This window comes from Heptranchias perlo, chromosome 19 (genome assembly GCF_035084215.1).
Source record: "Heptranchias perlo isolate sHepPer1 chromosome 19, sHepPer1.hap1, whole genome shotgun sequence".
Taxonomy (NCBI): domain Eukaryota; kingdom Metazoa; phylum Chordata; class Chondrichthyes; order Hexanchiformes; family Hexanchidae; genus Heptranchias; species Heptranchias perlo.
In genome coordinates, this window is record NC_090343.1 from 3,896,444 (window position 1) to 3,918,673 (window position 22,230).

The 22,230-nt window shown below is 43.5% G+C and overlaps 1 protein-coding gene across 1 annotated transcript in view; it reads right to left on the reverse strand.

Annotated features, from left to right (window-relative positions):
* rims4 (regulating synaptic membrane exocytosis 4) overlaps window positions 1-18,125 on the reverse strand; it is a 104,776-nt gene extending 86,651 nt beyond the window's left edge. Inside the window, exon 1 of the mRNA XM_068000751.1 lies at window positions 17,886-18,125. Coding sequence (XP_067856852.1) covers window positions 17,886-17,913 — 28 coding nt within the window. The 5' untranslated portion in view covers window positions 17,914-18,125. The remainder of the gene's footprint in view (window positions 1-17,885) is intronic.
* Window positions 18,126-22,230: the final 4,105 nt, after the last annotated feature.

A 22,230-nucleotide genomic window follows, 5' to 3' on the forward strand; every position in this document is an offset into this window, starting at 1 on the left:
GTTTCAGGGTGTATTGTTTCAGGATGTATTGTTTCAGGATGTATTGTTTCAGGGTGTATTGTTTCAGGATGTATTGTTTCAGGGTGTATTGTTTCAGGGTGTATTGTTTCAGGATGTGTTGTTTCAGGGTGTGTTGTTTCAGGATGTATTGTTTCAGGATGTATCGTTTCAGGGTGTATTGTTTCAGGATGGATTGTTTCAGGATGGATTGTTTCAGGATATATTGTTTCAGGGTGTGTTGTTTCATGATGTATTGTTTCAGGATGTATTGTTTCAGGGTGTATTGTTTCAGGATATATTGTTTCAGGGTGTGTTGTTTCATGATGTATTGTTTCAGGATGTATTGTTTCAGGGTGTATTGTTTCACGATGTATTGTTTCAGGATGTATTGTTTCAGGATGTATTGTTTCAGGATGTATTGTTTCAGGGTGTATCGTTTCAGGATGTATCGTTTCAGGGTGTATCGTTTCAGGGTGTATCGTTTCAGGATGTATCGTTTCAGGGTGTATCGTTTCAGGGTGTATCGTTTCAGGATGTATTGTTTCAGGGTGTATCGTTTCAGGGTGCATTGTTTCAGGGTGTATCGTTTCAGGATGTATTGTTTCAGGATGTATTGTTTCAGGATGTATTGTTTCAGGATATATTGTTTCAGGATGTATTGTTTCAGGATGTATTGTTTCAGGATATATTGTTTCAGGATGTATTGTTTCAGGGTGTATTGTTTCAGGGTGTATTGTTTCAGGATGTGTTGTTTCAGGGTGTATTGTTTCAGGATGTATCGTTTCAGGGTGTATCGTTTCAGGGTGTATCGTTTCAGGGTGTATCGTTTCAGGATGTATTGTTTCAGGATGTATTGTTTCAGGGTGTATTGTTTCAGGATGTATTGTTTCAGGATGTATTGTTTCAGGGTGTATTGTTTCAGGGTGTATTGTTTCAGGATGTGTTGTTTCAGGATGTATTGTTTCAGGATGTATTGTTTCAGGGTGTATCGTTTCAGGGTGTATCGTTTCAGGGTGTATCGTTTCAGGGTGTATCGTTTCAGGATGTATCGTTTCAGGGTGTATCGTTTCAGGATGTATTGTTTCAGGGTGTGTTGTTTCAGCGTGTGTCGTTTCAGGGTGTATCGTTTCAGGATGTATCGTTTCAGGATGTATGGTTTCAGGGTGTATCGTTTCAGGGTGTATCGTTTCAGGTTGTATCGTTTCAGATTGTATCGTTTCAGGGTGTATTGTTTCAGGGTGTATTGTTTCAGGGTGTATTGTTTCAGGATGTATTGTTTCAGGATGTATTGTTTCAGGGTGTATTGTTTCAGGGTGTATCGTTTCAGGGTGTATCGTTTCAGGGTGTATCGTTTCAGGATGTGTTGTTTCAGGATGTATTGTTTCAGGGTGTATTGTTTCAGGGTGTATTGTTTCAGGATGTATTGTATCAGGATGTATTGTTTCAGGGTGTATTGTTTCAGGGTGTATCGTTTCAGGGTGTATCGTTTCAGGATGTGTTGTTTCAGGATGTATTGTTTCAGGGTGTATTGTTTCAGGGTGTATTGTTTCAGGATGTATTGTTTCAGGATGTATCGTTTCAGGATGTATTGTTTCAGGGTGTATCGTTTCAGGGTGTATCGTTTCAGGGTGTATCGTTTCAGGATGTATCGTTTCAGGATGTATCGTTTCAGGATGTATTGTTTCAGGATGTATTGTTTCAGGATGTATTGTTTCAGGATATATTGTTTCAGGATATATTGTTTCAGGATGTATTGTTTCAGGATGTATTGTTTCAGGATATATTGTTTCAGGATGTATTGTTTCAGGGTGTATTGTTTCAGGATGTATTGTTTCAGGATGTATTGTTTCAGGATGTATTGTTTCAGGATGTATTGTTTCAGGATGTATTGTTTCAGGATGTATTGTTTCAGGATGTATTGTTTCAGGATGTATTGTTTCAGGATGTATTGTTTCAGGATGTATTGTTTCAGGGTGTATTGTTTCAGGATGTATTGTTTCAGGATGTATTGTTTCAGGATGTATTGTTTCAGGGTGTATTGTTTCAGGGTGTATCGTTTCAGGATGTATCGTTTCAGGGTGTATCGTTTCAGGGTGTATCGTTTCAGGATGTATCGTTTCAGGGTGTATCGTTTCAGGGTGTATCGTTTCAGGATGTATTGTTTCAGGGTGTATCGTTTCAGGATGTATTGTTTCAGGATGTGTCGTTTCAGGGTGTATCGTTTCAGGATGTATTGTTTCAGGATGTATGGTTTCAGGGTGTATCGTTTCAGGGTGTATCGTTTCAGGTTGTATCGTTTCAGATTGTATTGTTTCAGGGTGTATTGTTTCAGGGTGTATTGTTTCAGGGTGTATTGTTTCAGGGTGTATCGTTTCAGGGTGTATTGTTTCAGGGTGTATTGTTTCAGGATGTATTGTTTCAGGATGTATTGTTTCAGGGTGTATTGTTTCAGGGTGTGTTGTTTCAGGGTGTATTGTTTCAGGGTGTGTTGTTTCAGGATGTATTGTTTCAGGATGTATTGTTTCAGGGTTTGTTGTTTCAGGATGTATTGTTTCAGGATGGATTGTTTCAGGATGTATTGTTTCAGGGTGTGTTGTTTCAGGGTGTGTTGTTTCAGGATGTATTGTTTCAGGATGTATTGTTTCAGGGTGTATTGTTTCAGGATGTATTGTTTCAGGGTGTATTGTTTCAGGATGTATTGTTTCAGGGTGTATTGTTTCAGGGTGTATTGTTTCAGGATGTATTGTTTCAGGGTGTATTGTTTCAGGATGTATTGTTTCAGGGTGTATTGTTTCAGGATGTATTGTTTCAGGATGTATTGTTTCAGGGTGTATTGTTTCAGGATGTATTGTTTCAGGGTGTATTGTTTCAGGGTGTATTGTTTCAGGATGTGTTGTTTCAGGGTGTGTTGTTTCAGGATGTATTGTTTCAGGATGTATCGTTTCAGGGTGTATTGTTTCAGGATGGATTGTTTCAGGATGGATTGTTTCAGGATATATTGTTTCAGGGTGTGTTGTTTCATGATGTATTGTTTCAGGATGTATTGTTTCAGGATGTATTGTTTCAGGATATATTGTTTCAGGGTGTGTTGTTTCATGATGTATTGTTTCAGGATGTATTGTTTCAGGGTGTATTGTTTCACGATGTATTGTTTCAGGATGTATTGTTTCAGGATGTATTGTTTCAGGATGTATTGTTTCAGGGTGTATTGTTTCAGGGTGTATCGTTTCAGGATGTATCGTTTCAGGGTGTATCGTTTCAGGGTGTATCGTTTCAGGATGTATCGTTTCAGGGTGTATCGTTTCAGGGTGTATCGTTTCAGGATGTATTGTTTCAGGGTGTATCGTTTCAGGATGTATTGTTTCAGGGTGTGTTGTTTCAGCGTGTGTCGTTTCAGGGTGTATCGTTTCAGGATGTATTGTTTCAGGATGTATGGTTTCAGGGTGTATCGTTTCAGGGTGTATCGTTTCAGGTTGTATCGTTTCAGATTGTATCGTTTCAGGGTGTATTGTTTCAGGGTGTATTGTTTCAGGATGTATTGTTTCAGGATGTATTGTTTCAGGATGTATTGTTTCAGGATGTATTGTTTCAGGATGTATTGTTTCAGGGTGTATTGTTTCAGGGTGTGTTTTTTCAGGATGTATTGTTTCAGGATGGATTGTTTCAGGATGTATTGTTTCAGGATGTATTGTTTCAGGATGTATTGTTTCAGGGTGTGTTGTTTCAGGGTGTGTTGTTTCAGGATGTATTGTTTCAGGATGTATTGTTTCAGGGTGTGTTGTTTCAGGGTGTGTTGTTTCAGGATGTATTGTTTCAGGATGTATTGTTTCAGGGTGTATTGTTTCAGGATGTATTGTTTCAGGGTGTATTGTTTCAGGATGTATTGTTTCAGGGTGTATTGTTTCAGGGTGTATTGTTTCAGGGTGTATTGTTTCAGGGTGTATTGTTTCAGGATGTATTGTTTCAGGGTGTATTGTTTCAGGATGTATTGTTTCAGGATGTATTGTTTCAGGGTGTATTGTTTCAGGATGTATTGTTTCAGGGTGTATTGTTTCAGGGTGTATTGTTTCAGGATGTGTTGTTTCAGGGTGTGTTGTTTCAGGATGTATTGTTTCAGGATATATTGTTTCAGGGTGTGTTGTTTCATGATGTATTGTTTCAGGATGTATTGTTTCAGGGTGTATTGTTTCACGATGTATTGTTTCAGGGTGTATTGTTTCAGGATGTATTGTTTCAGGATGTATTGTTTCAGGATGTATTGTTTCAGGGTGTATTGTTTCAGGATGTATTGTTTCAGGATGTATTGTTTCAGGATGTATTGTTTCAGGGTGTATTGTTTCAGGATGTATTGTTTCAGGGTGTGTTGTTTCAGGATGTATTGTTTCAGGGTGTGTTGTTTCAGGATGTATTGTTTCAGGATGTATCGTTTTAGGGTGTATTGTTTCAGGATGGATTGTTTCAGGATGTATTGTTTCAGGATGTATTGTTTCAGGATGTGTTGTTTCAGGGTGTGTTGTTTCAGGATGTATTGTTTCAGGATGTATTGTTTCAGGGTGTATTGTTTCAGGATGTGTTGTTTCAGGGTGTGTTGTTTCAGGATGTATTGTTTCAGGATGTATTGTTTCAGGGTGTATTGTTTCAGGATGTGTTGTTTCAGGGTGTGTTGTTTCAGGATGTATTGTTTCAGGATGTATTGTTTCAGGGTGTATTGTTTCAGGGTGTATTGTTTCAGGATGTGTTGTTTCAGGGTGTGTTGTTTCAGGATGTATTGTTTCAGGATGTATTGTTTCAGGATGTATTGTTTCAGGGTGTGTTGTTTCAGGATGTATTGTTTCAGGATGTATTGTTTCAGGGTGTATTGTTTCAGGATGTGTTGTTTCAGGGTGTGTTGTTTCAGGATGTATTGTTTCAGGATGTATTGTTTCAGGGTGTATTGTTTCAGGATGTATTGTTTCAGGATGTATTGTTTCAGGATGTGTTGTTTCAGGGTGTGTTGTTTCAGGATGTATTATTTCAGGATGTATTGTTTCAGGATGTATTGTTTCAGGATGGATTGTTTCAGGATGTATTGTTTCAGGGTGTGTTGTTTCAGGGTGTGTTGTTTCAGGATGTATTGTTTCAGGATGTATTGTTTCAGGGTGTATTGTTTCAGGATGTATTGTTTCAGGGTGTGTTGTTTCAGGATGTATTGTTTCAGGATGTATTGTTTCAGGATGGATTGTTTCAGGATGTATTGTTTCAGGATGTGTTGTTTCAGGGTGTGTTGTTTCAGGATGTATTGTTTCAGGATGTATTGTTTCAGGATGTATTGTTTCAGGATGGATTGTTTCAGGATGTATTGTTTCATGATTTATTGTTTCAGGATGTATTGTTTCAGGGTGTGTTGTTTCAGGGTGTGTTGTTTCAGGATGTGTTGTTTCAGGATGTATTGTTTCAGGGTGTATTGTTTCAGGATGTATTGTTTCAGGGTGTGTTGTTTCAGGGTTTGTTGTTTCAGGATGTATTGTTTCAGGATGTATTGTTTCAGGGTGTGTTATTTCAGGATGTATTGTTTCAGGATGTATTGTTTCAGGATGTATTGTTTCAGGATGTATTGTTTCAGGGTGTGTTGTTTCAGGATGTATTGTTTCAGGATGTATTGTTTCAGGATGTATTGTTTCAGGATGTATTGTTTCAGGGTGTGTTGTTTCAGGGTGTGTTATTTCAGGGTGTATTGTTTCAGGGTGTATTGTTTCAGGATGTATTGTTTCAGGGTGTATTGTTTCAGGGTGTATTGTTTCAGGATGGATTGTTTCAGGATGTATTGTTTCAGGATGTGTTGCGTCATGATGTATTGTTTCAGGATGTATTGTTTCAGGATGTGTTGCGTCATGATGTATTGTTTCAGGATGTATTGTTTCAGGGTGTGTTGTTTCAGGGTGTGTTGTTTCAGGATGTATTGTTTCAGGATGTATTGTTTCAGGGTGTATTGTTTCAGGATGTATTGTTTCAGGATGGATTGTTTCAGGATGTATTGTTTCAGGATGTATTGTTTCAGGATGGATTGTTTCAGGATGTATTGTTTCAGGATGTATTGTTTCAGGATGTATTGTTTCAGGGTGTGTTGTTTCAGGATGTATTGTTTCAGGATGTATTGTTTCAGGGTGTATTGTTTCAGGGTGTATTGTTTCAGGGTGTATCGTTTCAGGGTGTATCGTTTCAGGGTGTGTTGTTTCAGGATGTATTGTTTCAGGATGTATTGTTTCAGGGTGTGTTGTTTCAGGATGTATTGTTTCAGGATGTATTGTTTCAGGGTGTGTTGTTTCAGGATGTATTGTTTCAGGGTGTGTTGTTTCAGGATGTATTGTTTCAGGATGTATTGTTTCAGGGTGTATTGTTTCAGGGTGTATTGTTTCAGGGTGTATTGTTTCAGGATGTATCGTTTCAGGATGTATGGTTTCAGGATGTATTGTTTCAGGGTGTATTGTTTCAGGATGTATTGTTTCAGGGTGTATTGTTTCAGGATGGATTGTTTCAGGGTGTGTTGTTTCAGGGTGTATTGTTTCAGGATGTATTGTTTCAGGATGTATTGTTTCAGGATGTATTGTTTCAGGATGTATTGTTTCAGGATGTATTGTTTCAGGGTGTATCGTTTCAGGATGTATCGTTTCAGGGTGTATTGTTTCAGGATGTATTGTTTCAGGGTGTATTGTTTCAGGGGGTATTGTTTCAGGATGTATTGTTTCAGGGTGTATTGTTTCAGGGTGTATTGTTTCAGGATGTATCGTTTCAGGATGTATTGTTTCAGGATGTATTGTTTCAGGGTGTATTGTTTCAGGGTGTATCGTTTCAGGATGTATTGTTTCAGGGTGTATTGTTTCAGGATGGATTGTTTCAGGGTGTGTTGTTTCAGGATGTATTGTTTCAGGGTGTATTGTTTCAGGATGTATTGTTTCAGGATGTATTGTTTCAGGGTGTATTGTTTCAGGGTGTATTGTTTCAGGATGTATCGTTTCAGGGTGTATTGTTTCAGGATGTGTTGTTTCAGGATGTATTGTTTCAGGATGGATTGTTTCAAGGTGTGTTGTTTCAGGATGTATTGTTTCAGGGTGTATTGTTTCAGGATGTATTGTTTCAGGGTGTATTGTTTCAGGATGGATTGTTTCAGGGTGTGTTGTTTCAGGATGTATTGTTTCAGGGTGTATCGTTTCAGGATGTATTGTTTCAGGGTGTATTGTTTCAGGATGGATTGTTTCAGGGTGTGTTGTTTCAGGATGTATTGTTTCAGGGTGTATTGTTTCAGGATGTATTGTTTCAGGATGTATTGTTTCAGGGTGTATTGTTTCAGGGTGTATTGTTTCAGGATGTATCGTTTCAGGGTGTGTTGTTTCAGGATGTATTGTTTCAGGATGTATTGTTTCAGGGTGTATTGTTTCAGGATGTATTGTTTCAGGATGTATTGTTTCAGGATGTATTGTTTCAGGGTGTATTGTTTCAGGGTGTCTCGTTTCAGGATGTATTGTTTCAGGGTGTATTGTTTCAGGATGGATTGTTTCAGGGTGTGTTGTTTCAGGGTGTATTGTTTCAGGATGTATTGTTTCAGGATGTATTGTTTCAGGATGTTTCGTTTCAGGATGTATTGTTTCAGGATGTATTGTTTCAGGGTGTATCGTTTCAGGATGTATCGTTTCAGGGTGTATTGTTTCAGGATGTATTGTTTCAGGGTGTATTGTTTCAGGATGTATTGTTTCAGGGTGTATCGTTTCAGGATGTATCGTTTCAGGGTGTATTGTTTCAGGGTGCATTGTTTCAGGGTGTATTGTTTCAGTGTGTATTGTTTCAGGGTGTATTGTTTCAGGGTGTATTGTTTCAGTGTGTATTGTTTCAGGGTGTATTGTTTCAGGGTGCATTGTTTCAGGGTGCATTGTTTCAGGATGTATCGTTTCAGGGTGTATTGTTTCAGGGTGCATTGTTTCAGGGTGTATTGTTTCAGGATGTGTTGTTTCAGGGTGTATTGTTTCAGGGTGCATTGTTTCAGGGTGCATTGTTTCAGGGTGTATTGTTTCAGGATGTATTGTTTCAGGGTGCATTGTTTCAGGGTGCATTGTTTCAGGGTGTATTGTTTCAGGGTGCATTGTTTCAGGGTGCATTGTTTCAGGATGTATTGTTTCAGGGTGTATTGTTTCAGTGTGTATTGTTTCAGTGTGTATTGTTTCAGGGTGCATTGTTTCAGGGTGCATTGTTTCAGGGTGTATTGTTTCAGGATGTATTGTTTCAGGGTGCATTGTTTCAGGGTGCATTGTTTCAGGGTGTATTGTTTCAGGATGTATTGTTTCAGGGTGTATTGTTTTAGGGTGTATTGTTTCAGTGTGTATTGTTTCAGGGTGTATTGTTTCAGGGTGCATTGTTTCAGGGTGTATTGTTTCAGGGTGTATTGTTTGAGGGTGTATTGTTTCAGTGTGTATTGTTTCAGGGTGTGTTGTTTCAGGGTGTATCGTTTCAGGGTGTATCGGTTCAGGATGTATTGTTTCAGGATGTATTGTTTCAGGATGTATTGTTTCACGATGTATTGTTTCAGGATGTATTGTTTCAGGATGTATTGTTTCAGGATGTATTGTTTCAGGGTGTATCGTTTCAGGGTGTGTTGTTTCAGGATGTATTGTTTCAGGATGTATTGTTTCAGGATGTATCGTTTCAGGGTGTATCGTTTCAGGGTGAATCGGTTCAGGATGTATTCTTTCAGGATGTATTGTTTCAGGATGTATTGTTTCAGGATGTATTGTTTCAGGATGTATTGTTTCAGGATGTATTGTTTCAGGATGTATTGTTTCAGGATGTATTGTTTCAGGGTGTATTGTTTCAGGGTGTATTGTTTCAGGGTGCATTGTTTCAGGGTGTATTGTTTCAGGATGTATCGTTTCACGATGTATTGTTTCAGGGTGTATTGTTTCAGGATGTATTGTTTCAGGATGTATTGTTTCAGGGTGTATCGTTTCAGGGTGTGTTGTTTCAGGATGTATTGTTTCAGGGTGCATTGTTTCAGGGTGTATTGTTTCAGGATGTATTGTTTCAGGATGTATTGTTTCAGGATGTATTGTTTCAGGGTGTATTGTTTCAGGATGTATTGTTTCAGGGTGTATTGTTTTAGGGTGTATTGTTTCAGGATGTATTGTTTCAGGGTGTATTGTTTCAGGGTGCATTGTTTCAGGGTGTATTGTTTCAGGATGTATTGTTTCAGGATGTATTGTTTCAGGGTGCATTGTTTCAGGGTGTATTGTTTTAGGGTGTATTGTTTCAGGATGTATCGTTTCAGGGTGTGTTGTTTCAGGATGTATTGTTTCAGGGTGCATTGTTTCAGGGTGTATTGTTTCAGGGTGTATTGTTTCAGGATGTATTGTTTCAGGATGTATTGTTTCAGGATGTATTGTTTCAGGGTGCATTGTTTCAGGGTGTATTGTTTTAGGGTGCATTGTTTCAGGATGTATTGTTTCAGGGTGTATTGTTTCAGGGTGTATAGTTTCAGGATGTATTGTTTTAGGGTGTATTGTTTCAGGATGTATTGTTTCAGGGTGCATTGTTTCAGGATGTATTGTTTCAGGGTGTATTGTTTCAGGGTGTATTGTTTCAGGATGTATTGCTTCAGGGTGCATTGTTTCAGGATGTATTGTTTCAGGGTGCATTGTTTCAGGATGTATTGTTTCAGGGTTTATTGTTTCAGGGTGTATTGTTTCAGGGTGTATTGTTTCAGGATGTATTGTTTCAGGGTGCATTGTTTCAGGATGTATTGTTTCAGGGTGTATTGTTTCAGGGTGTATTGTTTCAGGATGTATTGTTTCAGGGTGTATTGTTTCAGGGTGTATTGTTTCAGGGTGTATTGTTTCAGGGTGTGTTGTTTCAGGGTGTGTTGTTTCAGGATGTATTGTTTCAGGATGTATTGTTTCAGGGTGTGTTGCTTCAGGATGTATTGTTTCAGGGTGTATTGTTTCAGGGTGTATTGTTTCAGGGTGTATTGTTTCAGGATGTATTGTTTCAGGGTGTATTGTTTCAGGGTGTATTGTTCCAGGGTGTATTGTTTCAGGGTGTGTTGTTTCAGGATGTATTCTTTCAGGGTGTATTGTTTCAGGGTGTATTGTTTCAGGGTGTATTGTTTCAGGGTGTGTTGTTTCAGGGTGTATTGTTTCAGGGTGTATTGTTTCAGGATGTATTGTTTCAGGGTGTATTGTTTCAGGGTGTATTGTTTCAGGGTTTATTGTTTCAGGGTGTATTGTTTCAGGGTGTATTGTTTCAGGGTGTATTGTTTCAGGGTGTATTGTTAGAGGGTGTGTTGTTTCAGGATGTATTGTTTCAGGATGTATTGTTTCAGGGTGTATTGTTTCAGGATGTATTGTTTCAGGATGTATTGTTTCAGGATGTATTGTTTCAGGATGTATTGTTTCAGGGTGTATTCTTTCAGGGTGTATTGTTTCAGGATGTATTGTTTCAGGATGTATTGTTTCAGGGTGTATTCTTTCAGGGTGTATTGTTTCAGGATGTATTGTTTCAGGGTGTATTGTTTCAGGATGTATTGTTTCAGGATGTATTCTTTCAGGGTGTATTGTTTCAGGATGTATTGTTTCAGGATGTATTGTTTCAGGATGTATTCTTTCAGGATGTATTGTTTCAGGATGTATTGTTTCAGGGTGTATTCTTTCAGGGTGTATTGTTTCAGGATGTATTGTTTCAGGATGTATTGTTTCAGGATGTATTGTTTCAGGGTGTATTGTTTCAGGGTGCATTGTTTCAGGATGTATTGTTTCAGGGTGTATTGTTTCAGGATTTATTGTTTCAGGATGTATTGTTTCAGGATGTATTCTTTCAGGGTGTATTGTTTCAGGATGTATTCTTTCAGGGTGTATTGTTTCAGGATGTCTTGTTTCAGGATGTATTCTTTCAGGGTGTATTGTTTCAGGGTGTATTGTTTCAGGGTGTATTGTTTCAGGATGTATTGTTTCAGGATGTATTCTTTCAGGGTGTATTGTTTCAGGATGTATTGTTTCAGGGTGTATTGTTTCAGGGTGTATTGTTTCAGGATGTATTGTTTCAGAGTTGATTATTTCAGAGTGTATTGTTTCAGGAAGTATTGTTTCAGAGTTTATTATTTCAGGGTGTATTGTTTCAGGATTTATTGTTTCAGGGTGTATTATTTCAGGGTGTATTGTTTCAGGATTTATTGTTTCAGGGTGTATTATTTCAGGGTGTATTGCTACGACAATACAATATAAAACATAACACTATTCCAAGATTTACACAAGGCCTCGATAATATGGCTGCGTTTGGAGAAAAATGTCTTCCTTTGACCCTTCCCCTGATATACCCCATACCTCTCACTGCCACACTCTGATATACCCCACCCCCTTACTGAAATACTCTGATATACGCCACAACCCTCATTGCAACACTCTGATATACCCCACACCCCTCACTGCAACACTCTGATATACCCCTCACCCCTCACTGTAACACTCTGATATACCCCTCACCCCTCACTGTAACACTCTGATATACCCCACACCCCTCACTGTAACACTCTGATATACCCCACACCCCTCACTGTAACACTCTGATATACCCCTCACCCCTCACTGTAACACACTGATATACCCTGCACCCCTCACTGTAACACTCTGATATACCCCTCACCCCTCACTGTAACACTCTGATATACCCCACACCCCTCACTGTAACACACTCTGATATACCCTACACCCCTCACTGTAACACTCTGATATACCCCACACCCCTCACTGTAACACTCTGATATACCCCACACCCCTCACTGTAACACTCTGATATACCCCTCACCCCTCACTGTAACACACTGATATACCCTGCACCCCTCACTGTAACACTCTGATATACCCCTCACCCCTCACTGTAACACTCTGATATACCCCACACCCCTCACTGTAACACTCTGATATACCCCACACCCCTCACTGCAACATTCTGATATACCCCACACCCCTCACTGCCACACTCTGATATACCTCACACCCCTCACTGTAACACTCTGCTATCGCCCACACCCCTCACTGCAACAAACTGATATGCCCCACACCCATCATTGTAACACTCTGATATACCCCACACCCCTCACGTCAACACACTGATATACCCTACACCCATCGTTGCAATACAGTCTGATATACCCCACACCCATCTCTGTAATACACTCTGAAACACATTATACCCCTCATGGTAAAACACTCTGATATACCCCATACCCCTCACTTTAATTCTATCTGATATACCCCACACCCTCACTGTAACACTCTAATATACACCACACCCCTCATCCCATGCCTCTAAGTGTAACACTCCCTGATATACCCCACACCCCTCACTGTAATGCTCCCTGATATACCCCACACCCCTCACTGTAACTCTCTCTGATATACCCCATACCCCTCACTGTAACTCTCTCTGATATACCCCACACCCCTCACTGTAACTCTCTCTGATATACCCCACACCCCTCACTGTAACGCTCCCTGATATACCCCACACCCCTCACTGTAACACTCTCTGATATACCCCACACCCCTCACTGTAACTCTCTCTGATATACCCCACACCCTCAATGTAACCCTCTCTGATATACCCCACACCCCTCACTGTAACGCTCTCTGATATACCCCACACCCTCACTGTAGCACACTAATATACATCACAACCCTCACCCCACGCCTCTAAGTGTAACACTCCCTGATACACCCCACACCCATCACTATATCATTCTCTGAAATAACCCACACCACACTTATGACATTACCTGATATACCCCATGTTCCACATTGCATCATTCTGATACACCTCACACTGTAACATTATTTGATATACCCCACACTCACACTGTATCAGTGACATATACCAGTAACAGGGCAGATATCAGTCAGTGACACCAATAACAGGGCAGATATCAGTCAGTGACACCAATAACAGGGCAGATATCAGTCAGAGACACCAGTAACAGGGCAGATATCAGTCAGTGACACCAGTAACAGGGCAGATATCAGTCAGTGACACCAATAACAGGGCAGATATCAGTCAGTGACACCAATAACAGGGCAGATATCAGTCAGTGACACCAGTAACAGGGCAAATATCAGTCAGAGACACCAGTAACAGGGCAAATATCAGTCAGTGACACCAATAACAGGGCAGATATCAGTCAGTGACACCAGTAACAGGGCAAATATCAGTCAGTGACACCAGTAACAGGGCAAATATCAGTCAGTGACACCAGTAACAGGGCAGATATCAGTCAGTGACACCAGTAACAGGGCAAATATCAGTCAGTGACACCAGTAACAGGGCAAATATCAGTCAGTGACACCAATAACAGGGCAGATATCAGTCAGTGACACCAGTAACAGGGCAGATATCAGTCAGTGACACCAGTAACAGGGCAAATATCAGTCAGTGACACCAGTAACAGGGCAAATATCAGTCAGTGACACCAGTAACAGGGCAGATATCAGTCAGTGACACCAGTAACAGGGCAGATATCAGTCAGAGACACCAGTAACAGGGCAGATATCAGTCAGTGACACCAGTAACAGGGCAGATATCAGTCAGAGACACCAGTAACAGGGCAAATATCAGTCAGAGACACCAATAACAGGGCAAATATCAGTCAGTGACACCAGTAACAGGGCAAATATCAGTCAGAGACACCAGTAACAGGGCAGATATCAGTCAGTGACACCAGTAACAGGGCAGATATCAGTCAGAGACACCGGTAACAGGGCAGATATCAGTCAGTGACACCAGTAACAGGGCAGATATCAGTCAGTGACACCAGTAACAGGGCAGATATCAGTCAGAGACACCAGTAACAGGGCAGATATCAGCCAGTGACACCAGTAACAGGGCAGATATCAGTCAGAGACACCAGTAACAGGGCAGATATCAGTCAGTGACACCAGTAACAGGGCAGATATCAGTCAGTGACACCAGTAACAGGGCAGATATCAGTCAGTGACACCAGTAACAGGGCAGATATCAGTCAGTGACACCAATAACAGGGCAGATATCAGTCAGTGACACCAGTAACAGGGCAGATATCAGTCAGTGACACCAGTAACAGGGCAGATATCAGTCAGTGACACCAATAACAGGGCAGATATCAGTCAGTGACACCAGTAACAGGGCAGATATCAGTCAGTGACACCAGTAACAGGGCAGATATCAGTCAGAGACACCAATAACAGGGCAAATATCAGTCAGTGACACCAGTAACAGGGCAGATATCAGTCAGTGACACCAATAACAGGGCAGATATCAGTCAGAGACACCAGTAACAGGGCAGATATCAGTCAGTGACACCAGTAACAGGGCAGATATCAGTCAGTGACACCAATAACAGGGCAAATATCAGTCAGTGACACCAGTAACAGGGCAGATATCAGTCAGTGACACCAATAACAGGGCAGATATCAGTCAGTGACACCAGTAACAGGGCAGATATCAGTCAGTGACACCAATAACAGGGCAAATATCAGTCAGTGACACCAGTAACAGGGCAGATATCAGTCAGAGACACCAATAACAGGGCAAATATCAGTCAGAGACACCAATAACAGGGCAGATATCAGTCAGTGACACCAATAACAGGAACTTCATGATCATTGTGAACGCTACAGGTGGGCCCATTTTTGAGGTCCAACCAATGGGTGGAGGCCAGATAATCAGGTGCCTGGCCTTGTGCGACCGATTCAAGGGACACCCAATTTACAGACCAAATATTTGGGCCACAGTGCCAGCCTCATTTTAATATTAAATTAGATTACATAGGGTCCTCATCAATATTCCAACTTTAACAAGACTCCACCCACAGTGTACATCTCCTCCGTATAAACTTAGTGTATGGGAGTGCTGGGATCTGGCAGGCTCCTTTTCGGGACTTCCAACTTGTCAACATAAGGAATTAGGCAACTTCTCTGTCACTACTGAAACATCCCCTTTAATTGCAAATTGCAGCCCTTGAAAAGCTGCTGTCTCCCTGGATTTTCCATTCCCCAGCCAGGTGTGTGACAGGCCAAGTGTTTTTTTTTGGACAAGCTTACCGTGTGCCAGTAGCCTATTCAAATTAGGGGGAGGGACTCCAACCGGAAAACCAGGTGCAACCCGCCCACTGAACTCCTGCCATCCATGAGTCAACTCAAGCCAATTTCTGCCAGACTCGGGGCTAAAATATCTACTCTATGGCTGCCTCTAGCCATCCGTTCAATGCAGAAACAAAGGGATGACCGAGAATGATGGCTCCTGTACAGATATCTGTATTCATCACGTGGAGGGGTTCTGGACTAATCTAATAGAATTTACTTCCCCTTTAATTGAGGCGGGGTGAATGCTGATCATCATCATTGAGTCAAAGATCTGGCTTTTGTAAACAGGATATTGGGAATATATCATTGGTCCGGCAATGAGTCTATTCCACACATTCCCACCACACTGTGTGACTTCTAACTATCGCTGAGACTATCTGCTTATAAGGGATAAGGTAGCTTTCATCTCCCAGTGCAGTACTGAGGGAGTGCTGCACTGTCGGGGCTGCCGTCTTTTGGATGAGATGTTAAACCGAGGCCCTCAACCAACATCGCTAAAACAGATGATCTGGCCATTATCACATTGCTGTTTGTGGGATCTTGCTGTTCGCAAATTGGCTGCCGTGTTTCCTACATCACAACAGTGACTACACTTTAAAAAGTACTTTATTGGCTTTGGGACGTCCTGAGGTTGTGAAAGGCGCTATATCAATGCAAGTCTTTCTTTCTTTTTACATCCAACCAGATCCATGGAACTATAGGAGTTCACTGCACATTCAGCCCTTGTTGTCTGTGCTTGGTCTTTGCTGGACTAATCCAATCCTAATCCCACTGCCACACCCTGTCCTAATAGCTCTGTATCTCCCTCTGCTTCAAATATTCATTTTACCTTAAAAGATGCAATGGTCTCTGCTTCAGTGACTCCGTCGTAGCAAAGCATTCCATGCTCCAATAATTCTGCGAAAAGGCCTCTCTCCTCATACTCTTAGTGATCATTTTAAATTGATGACCCCAGAACCAGAGCAAATAATCTTTCCCGATTCCCTCTAACAAAACACTTCATAATATTTTTTTAAAACCTCAGTCCCAGTAAGGGAAGATGTTGTAGAATGAAATCTGCAGTTTTAGGACAATGTTTAGGTTGTAAATTAACCAGTCCTGAGTCGAGTGTGAAATTATCTTTTTTTTTCGTTGTTGCATTTTTTGTATTTTTATTTCCAGGGCAAGTAAACTCTTCCCGTTCCTCAATCTGTCTGGACTCAGGCTGCAGTTAATGAAAAACTGTGCCGGCTGCTCCCAGTCCCTCCATCTGACAAGGACCCTTCCCAATCACCACCACCCATCCCTCTTGCCAGCGAGGGAACACCCTCGCCTTCACTTAGTGCCCCCTTGGTCATCTGAATTCGGATCTGCAGATGTGCAGTGTGGAGAACTCTACCTCTCTCTGCCCATTCCATAACTCTGAGTGTTAGAATTGTACACCTTCACCCATGGTGGTGTGGGGATGTATTCCAGATGTGTAGCCTCTAGTTGATGTAAACTGTGTGATGGGTCTCGGTGGTGAGACTCGGGTCAATCAGCTGCTCAGTGGAGTGATGGTGAGACGGGACAACTGACGAACACGGTCAGGTCCAATGAGTTACTTCGGGCAGTGGGGAAGATCGAGCAGCGAGAAGTTGGAGAGACTCAAGAGATTGAGAGACATCGAGGGAAGCGGGTCTAAAGCGCGCAGGAAGGCGAAAGGGGAAAAAGTGAAAGCAAGTTGGCGCATTGACCCGCACCCCTGTCTGTTCTCTCAATGAGGCACAGGAGATGGGACAAACTGCACATCCCTGTCTCAGCATGTGGTCTAAGGGACCATAACATGAGACGGGGGGATTAGGAAGCGATGGAAAATACAGTAACCGGCTCGGCTTCATCTCTCAGTCCTGACAAAAAAAAGCCCTGCTCCGCACCAACACTCCCTCCAGGTTATCTCAGTGCTGATCTACATCCAATGACCCTGGGACTGCCAACCGTGTCCCGTGGGAGGGGAACCAGAACACCAAACCAGGCTCCGCTTCAAACTTCCCCCATCACCTTGACTGAAACTCAGTACAACGGCAGGGTGGCTGTAGAATCCCTCTTTATATCTTTCTCTCTTTCACAAATATATCTTTTTCTCTGACTCTGTTACCCTCTCTTTCTAACACACACACATTCTCTCCAGCTTCTTCCCTTCACTTTCCAGTCAGAGACACTGCCTGCCCTCCTCTCTCTCTCTCTCTGCTCTTCCTCCCTCTCACTCGCTGTATTTAAACCTTCTCCATCTTTATCTAAATTGTAAACAATTTTACAACACCAAGTTATAGTCCAGCAATTTTATTTTAAATTCACAAGCTTTCGGAGGCTTCCTCCTTCGTCAGGTGAACGATGTGAAAATCCCTCTTTACCTAAACTCCTTCCTTACTGTTTCCACACTGCTGCTGCCTTACTGTGTGTGAATTGCCGGACAGATAAGAGAGAGCTCCTTGTAGCCAATATTTAGATCAGACAATCACCTCACAGACCTGCAGATATATTCAGAATAAATCAGCACTCTGATATTTCTATGATTCTGTGAATACTTTCTCAGCTTGGATCAGTGTTACTCGTGTGATCGCATTTCCAAGTTTCGTTACTGCCCCTCTCTCTCTCTCTCTCTCATTCTGTCTTTCCCTCTTGCACCTGGATCTGAACATTAAAGGCAAATTAACTCGGCTTTCCTCCTCTTTCTATTCACCGGCCAGGTCTCTTTAAATCACCCCCCATCACCAGGCGACCGAGCCCCGCTCTTACCGGCATCGTCCTCATCGAAGGAGTTCATACAGGGGAAGTAGATGGCCAGGGCTTCGAAGGAGGCGGACAGACTGAGCCTGCTCTGCGACCTCTGGATGTTGAAGCCGGCTGGCCCCAGCTCGGAGCCGGGAGGCGGCTTCGGCGCTCTCGGGGGCGCATTTTTCACTCGCAGGATTGCTCGCGGCGTCTTGGCAGTTTTATAGGATCCCGGCAACGAGCGAGAAACCCCCCGGTCCCCGGTCCCGGAGCCTGTGGGTCAGTGACGGGCTCGGTCCCCGGAGCCTGTGGGTCAGTGACGGGCTCGGTCCACTCTCGGTCCCGGAGCCTGTGGGTCAGTGACGGGCTCGGTCCCCGGTCCACTCTCGGTCCCCGGTCCACTCTCGGTCCCCGGTCCCGGAGCCTGTGGGTCAGTGACGGGCTCGGTCCACTCTCGGTCCCCGGTCCACTCTCGGTCCCCGGTCCCCGGAGCCTGTGGGTCAGTGACGGGCTCGGTCCACTCTCGGTCTCCGGAGCCTGTGGGTCAGTGACGGGCTCGGTCCACTCTCGGTCCCCGGTCCACTCTCGGTCCCCGGTCCCCGGAGCCTGTGGGTCAGTGACGGGCTCGGTCCACTCTCGGTCTCCGGAGCCTGTGGGTCAGTGACGGGCTCGGTCCACTCTCGGTCCCCGGAGCCTGTGGGTCAGTGATGGGCTCGGTCCCCGGTCCACTCTCGGTCCCGGAGCCTGTGGGTCAGTGACGGGCTCGGTCCACTCTCGGTCCCCGGAGCCTGTGGGTCAGTGACGGGCTCGGTCCCCGGTCCACTCTCGGTCCCCGGTCCCGGAGCCTGTGGGTCAGTGACGGGCTCGGTCCACTCTCGGTCCCGGAGCCTGTGGGTCAGTGACGGGCTCGGTCCACTCTCGGTCCCCGCCTCTCACAGCCTTCCCGACGGTCGCGATCTCTCCCTTTCTTGTTAAATTAAATTAAAAAGCTGGCGCCTTGGTGTGTGTTTTTGATCTTCTCCTCCTGTCCTTTAGCAGTGAGCTTTGCTCAGTGTGGCCCGCGGCGGATCATCCTCACGCTGCACAATGACATTTCTCAGCTGTACCTTCACACAATCCAGCAGCTCCCTCCACTCACACTCTTAATTTACCGAGGGCTTAGTGTTTATTGGGGGGGGGGAGTGAGATACAGAATGAGAGGTGGGATTGGACTCACAGTTGACGTCTTAATCCACCAATCTGTGTGTTTGGGGAAGGGACTGGGGGTGTTGCCGTTTACTGGAGGAAAGGCTGAAACGAATGAAATAAGTATCCATATCTGCAGTCTCTCTTCACCTCATTGTCATTTTATATTACCTGTGTGTCTGTGTGTGAGTTTGTGTGTAACTGTGTGTCTATATACATATATGCTTGTGTGTGTGTGCGTGTCTATATGCATGTGTGTGTATCTGTGTGCATATGCTATGTGTATATATGTGTGCGTGTGCAAGTGTGTATACGTGAATGTGTGTGTATGTCTATGTGTATACGTGTGTATATTTGCACGTGTATGTGAGTGGATATGTGTGTTTGGGTTTGTGTGTGTTTACATGTGTATGTGCACGTATGTATGTGTGTATATGTGTGTGTGTATTATTGCATGTGTGTGCGCGTATGCACGCAGTAGGGGTACAAGGGTGACAGAAGCAGAAGGAGACAGCTGTCAGTCTTCAGGCAGATCAATGACATTCAGCCACAGTCCCAGGTCATCAGTAATTGACAATACATTGTCCTCACTCCATGGTCAGTGCAGCTGGTATGAACGGCCAGTTCTCAGAGGTTGTGTAGAAATCTACTCAATGTCCCGGCTAACTTCCTGACAGTAAATTGTCACCAAAATAGGAAACATGAGTCACTTGACGAGGTGCACAATTGGTCGAAGCCTCGCCCTTATACTTCTGATAGAAATATCACTGAGACCAATTGAGAATTTCTCTCTGCCTGTACGACTGGGGCATAATTCAGTCTAACAGGCAGGAGAGGAGCTTGTATTTATAGCTGAGCATTTGGTAAATATATGAAAAGTGAGCAAGAACTTATAAATCTTTAAAAGGATAACTGAACAGAGTCCGCAGCAGGAGACTTTACGTGTTATTGCTTTTGTTTTCAGTTTTCTCCTATCCTCTTCTGAAGGGGCTAATTCTTGCTGGAGATGACTAGACAGCTATCCCTGGTGCCTCACCCAAAGGGTCATGCGTTACGTGTGAACCTGGACTGTGCACATCAGCAGCTGCCCAGAGGTCATCACATCCGAACCCGGCCTTGCCATCATTTGAAGTATAGACAGGTGCACTGTCCGACAGGAAGAGTGGGAACCCTAACTGGCATCTCCCCTGAGGTCCATTGTACTGACTGAACACAGGACCTTGGTTGTCAGCTGTGGCTCAGTGGGTAGCACTCTTGTCTTCATGCCCTACTCCAGAGACATCAGCCTATGTTCCTTGCTGACACTTCAATGTGGTACTGAGGGAGTACTGCACTGTTGGAGGTGCGGTCTTTTGGATGAGACTTTAAACCGAGGCCCCGTCTGCCCTCTTAGGCGGACATCAAACGATCCAACGGAACTATTCAAAGAAGAGCAGGAGAGTTCTCCGTGGTGTCCTGGGTCAATATTTATCCCTCAACCAACATCTGAAACAGATTATCTGGTCATTTATCTCAATGCTGTTTGTAGGATCTTGCTATGCACAAATTGGCTGCCGCGTTTCATTACATTACAACAGTAAATACACTTCAAAACTACTTCATTGTCTATAAGTCTCTTTGGGACATCCTGAGGTTGTGAAAGGTGCTATATAAATGTAAGTTCTTCCTTTCTTTCCAGTTATGTGTACTATTTTTGAATGGCAGATATGTGAAGTGATCAATGCATTTAACCCTTGTGCTCTACTTAATCAAAAAGGCTAATGGAATATTGGCCTTTATCTCAAGAGGTTGGAATTCAAAAGGTGAGGCAGTGATGCTTCAGTTGTACAGAGCCTTGGTCAGACCCCATCTGGAGAAACTGGGTTCAGTTCTGGGGATCGCACCTCAGGAAGGATTTATTGGCCTTGGAGGGAGTGCAGCGCAGATTCACCAGAGTGATACCGGGGTTTAAAGGGTTAAATTATGAGGACATAAACTTGACAGGGTATAGGTTGAGTGTGATGGAGTACAGGTTGAGTGTAATGGGGTACAGGTTGAGTGTGACAGGGTACAGGTTGAGTGTGACAGGGTACAGGTTGAGTGTGACGGGGTACAGGTTGAGTGTGATGGGGTACAGGTTGAGTGTGACAGGGTACAGGTTGAGTGTGATGGGGTACAGGTTGAGTGTGACGGGGTACAGGTTGAGTGTGATGGGGTACAGGTTGAGTGTGACAGGGTACAGGTTGAGTGTGACGGGGTACAGGTTGAGTGTAACGGGGTACAGGTTGAGTGTGACGGGATACAGATTGAGTGTGACGGGGTACAGGTTGAGTGTGACGGGATACAGATTGAGTGTGACGGGGTACAGGTTGAGTGTAACGGGGTACAGGTTGAGTGTGACGGGATACTGGTTGAGTGTGACAGGGTACAGGTTGAGTGTGATGGGGGTACAGGTTGAGTGTGACGGGATACAGATTGAGTGTGACAGGGTACAGGTTGAGTGTGACGGGGTACATGTTGAGTGTGACGGGATACAGGTTGAGTGTGACGGGATACAGGTTGAGTGTGACAGGGTACAGGTTGAGTGTGATGGGGGTACAGGTTGAGTGTGACGGGGTACAGGTTGAGTGTGACGGGGTACATGTTGAGTGTGACGGGATACAGGTTGAGTGTGACGGGATACAGGTTGAGTGTGATGGGGGTACAGGTTGAGTGTGATGGGGGTACAGGTTGAGTGTGACGGGGTACAGGTTGAGTGTGATGGGATACAGATTGAGTGTGACAGGGTACAGGTTGAGTGTGATGGGATACAGGTTGAGTGTGACGGGGTACAGGTTGAGTGTGACGGGGTACAGGTTGAGTGTGATGGGATACAGATTGAGTGTGACAGGGTACAGGTTGAGTGTGATGGGATACAGGTTGAGTGTGACGGGGTACAGGTTGAGTATGATGGGATACAGATTGAGTGTGACAGGGTACAGGTTGAGTGTGATGGGATACAGGTTGAGTGTGATGCGATACAGATTGAGTGTGACGGGGTACAGGTTGAGTGTGATGGGATACAGATTGAGTGTGACAGGGTACAGGTTGAGTGTGACGGGGTACAGATTGAGTGTGACGGGGTACAGGTTGAGTGTGACGGGGTACAGGCTGAGTGTGACGGGGTACAGATTGAGTGTGACGGGGTACAGGTTGAGTGTGACGG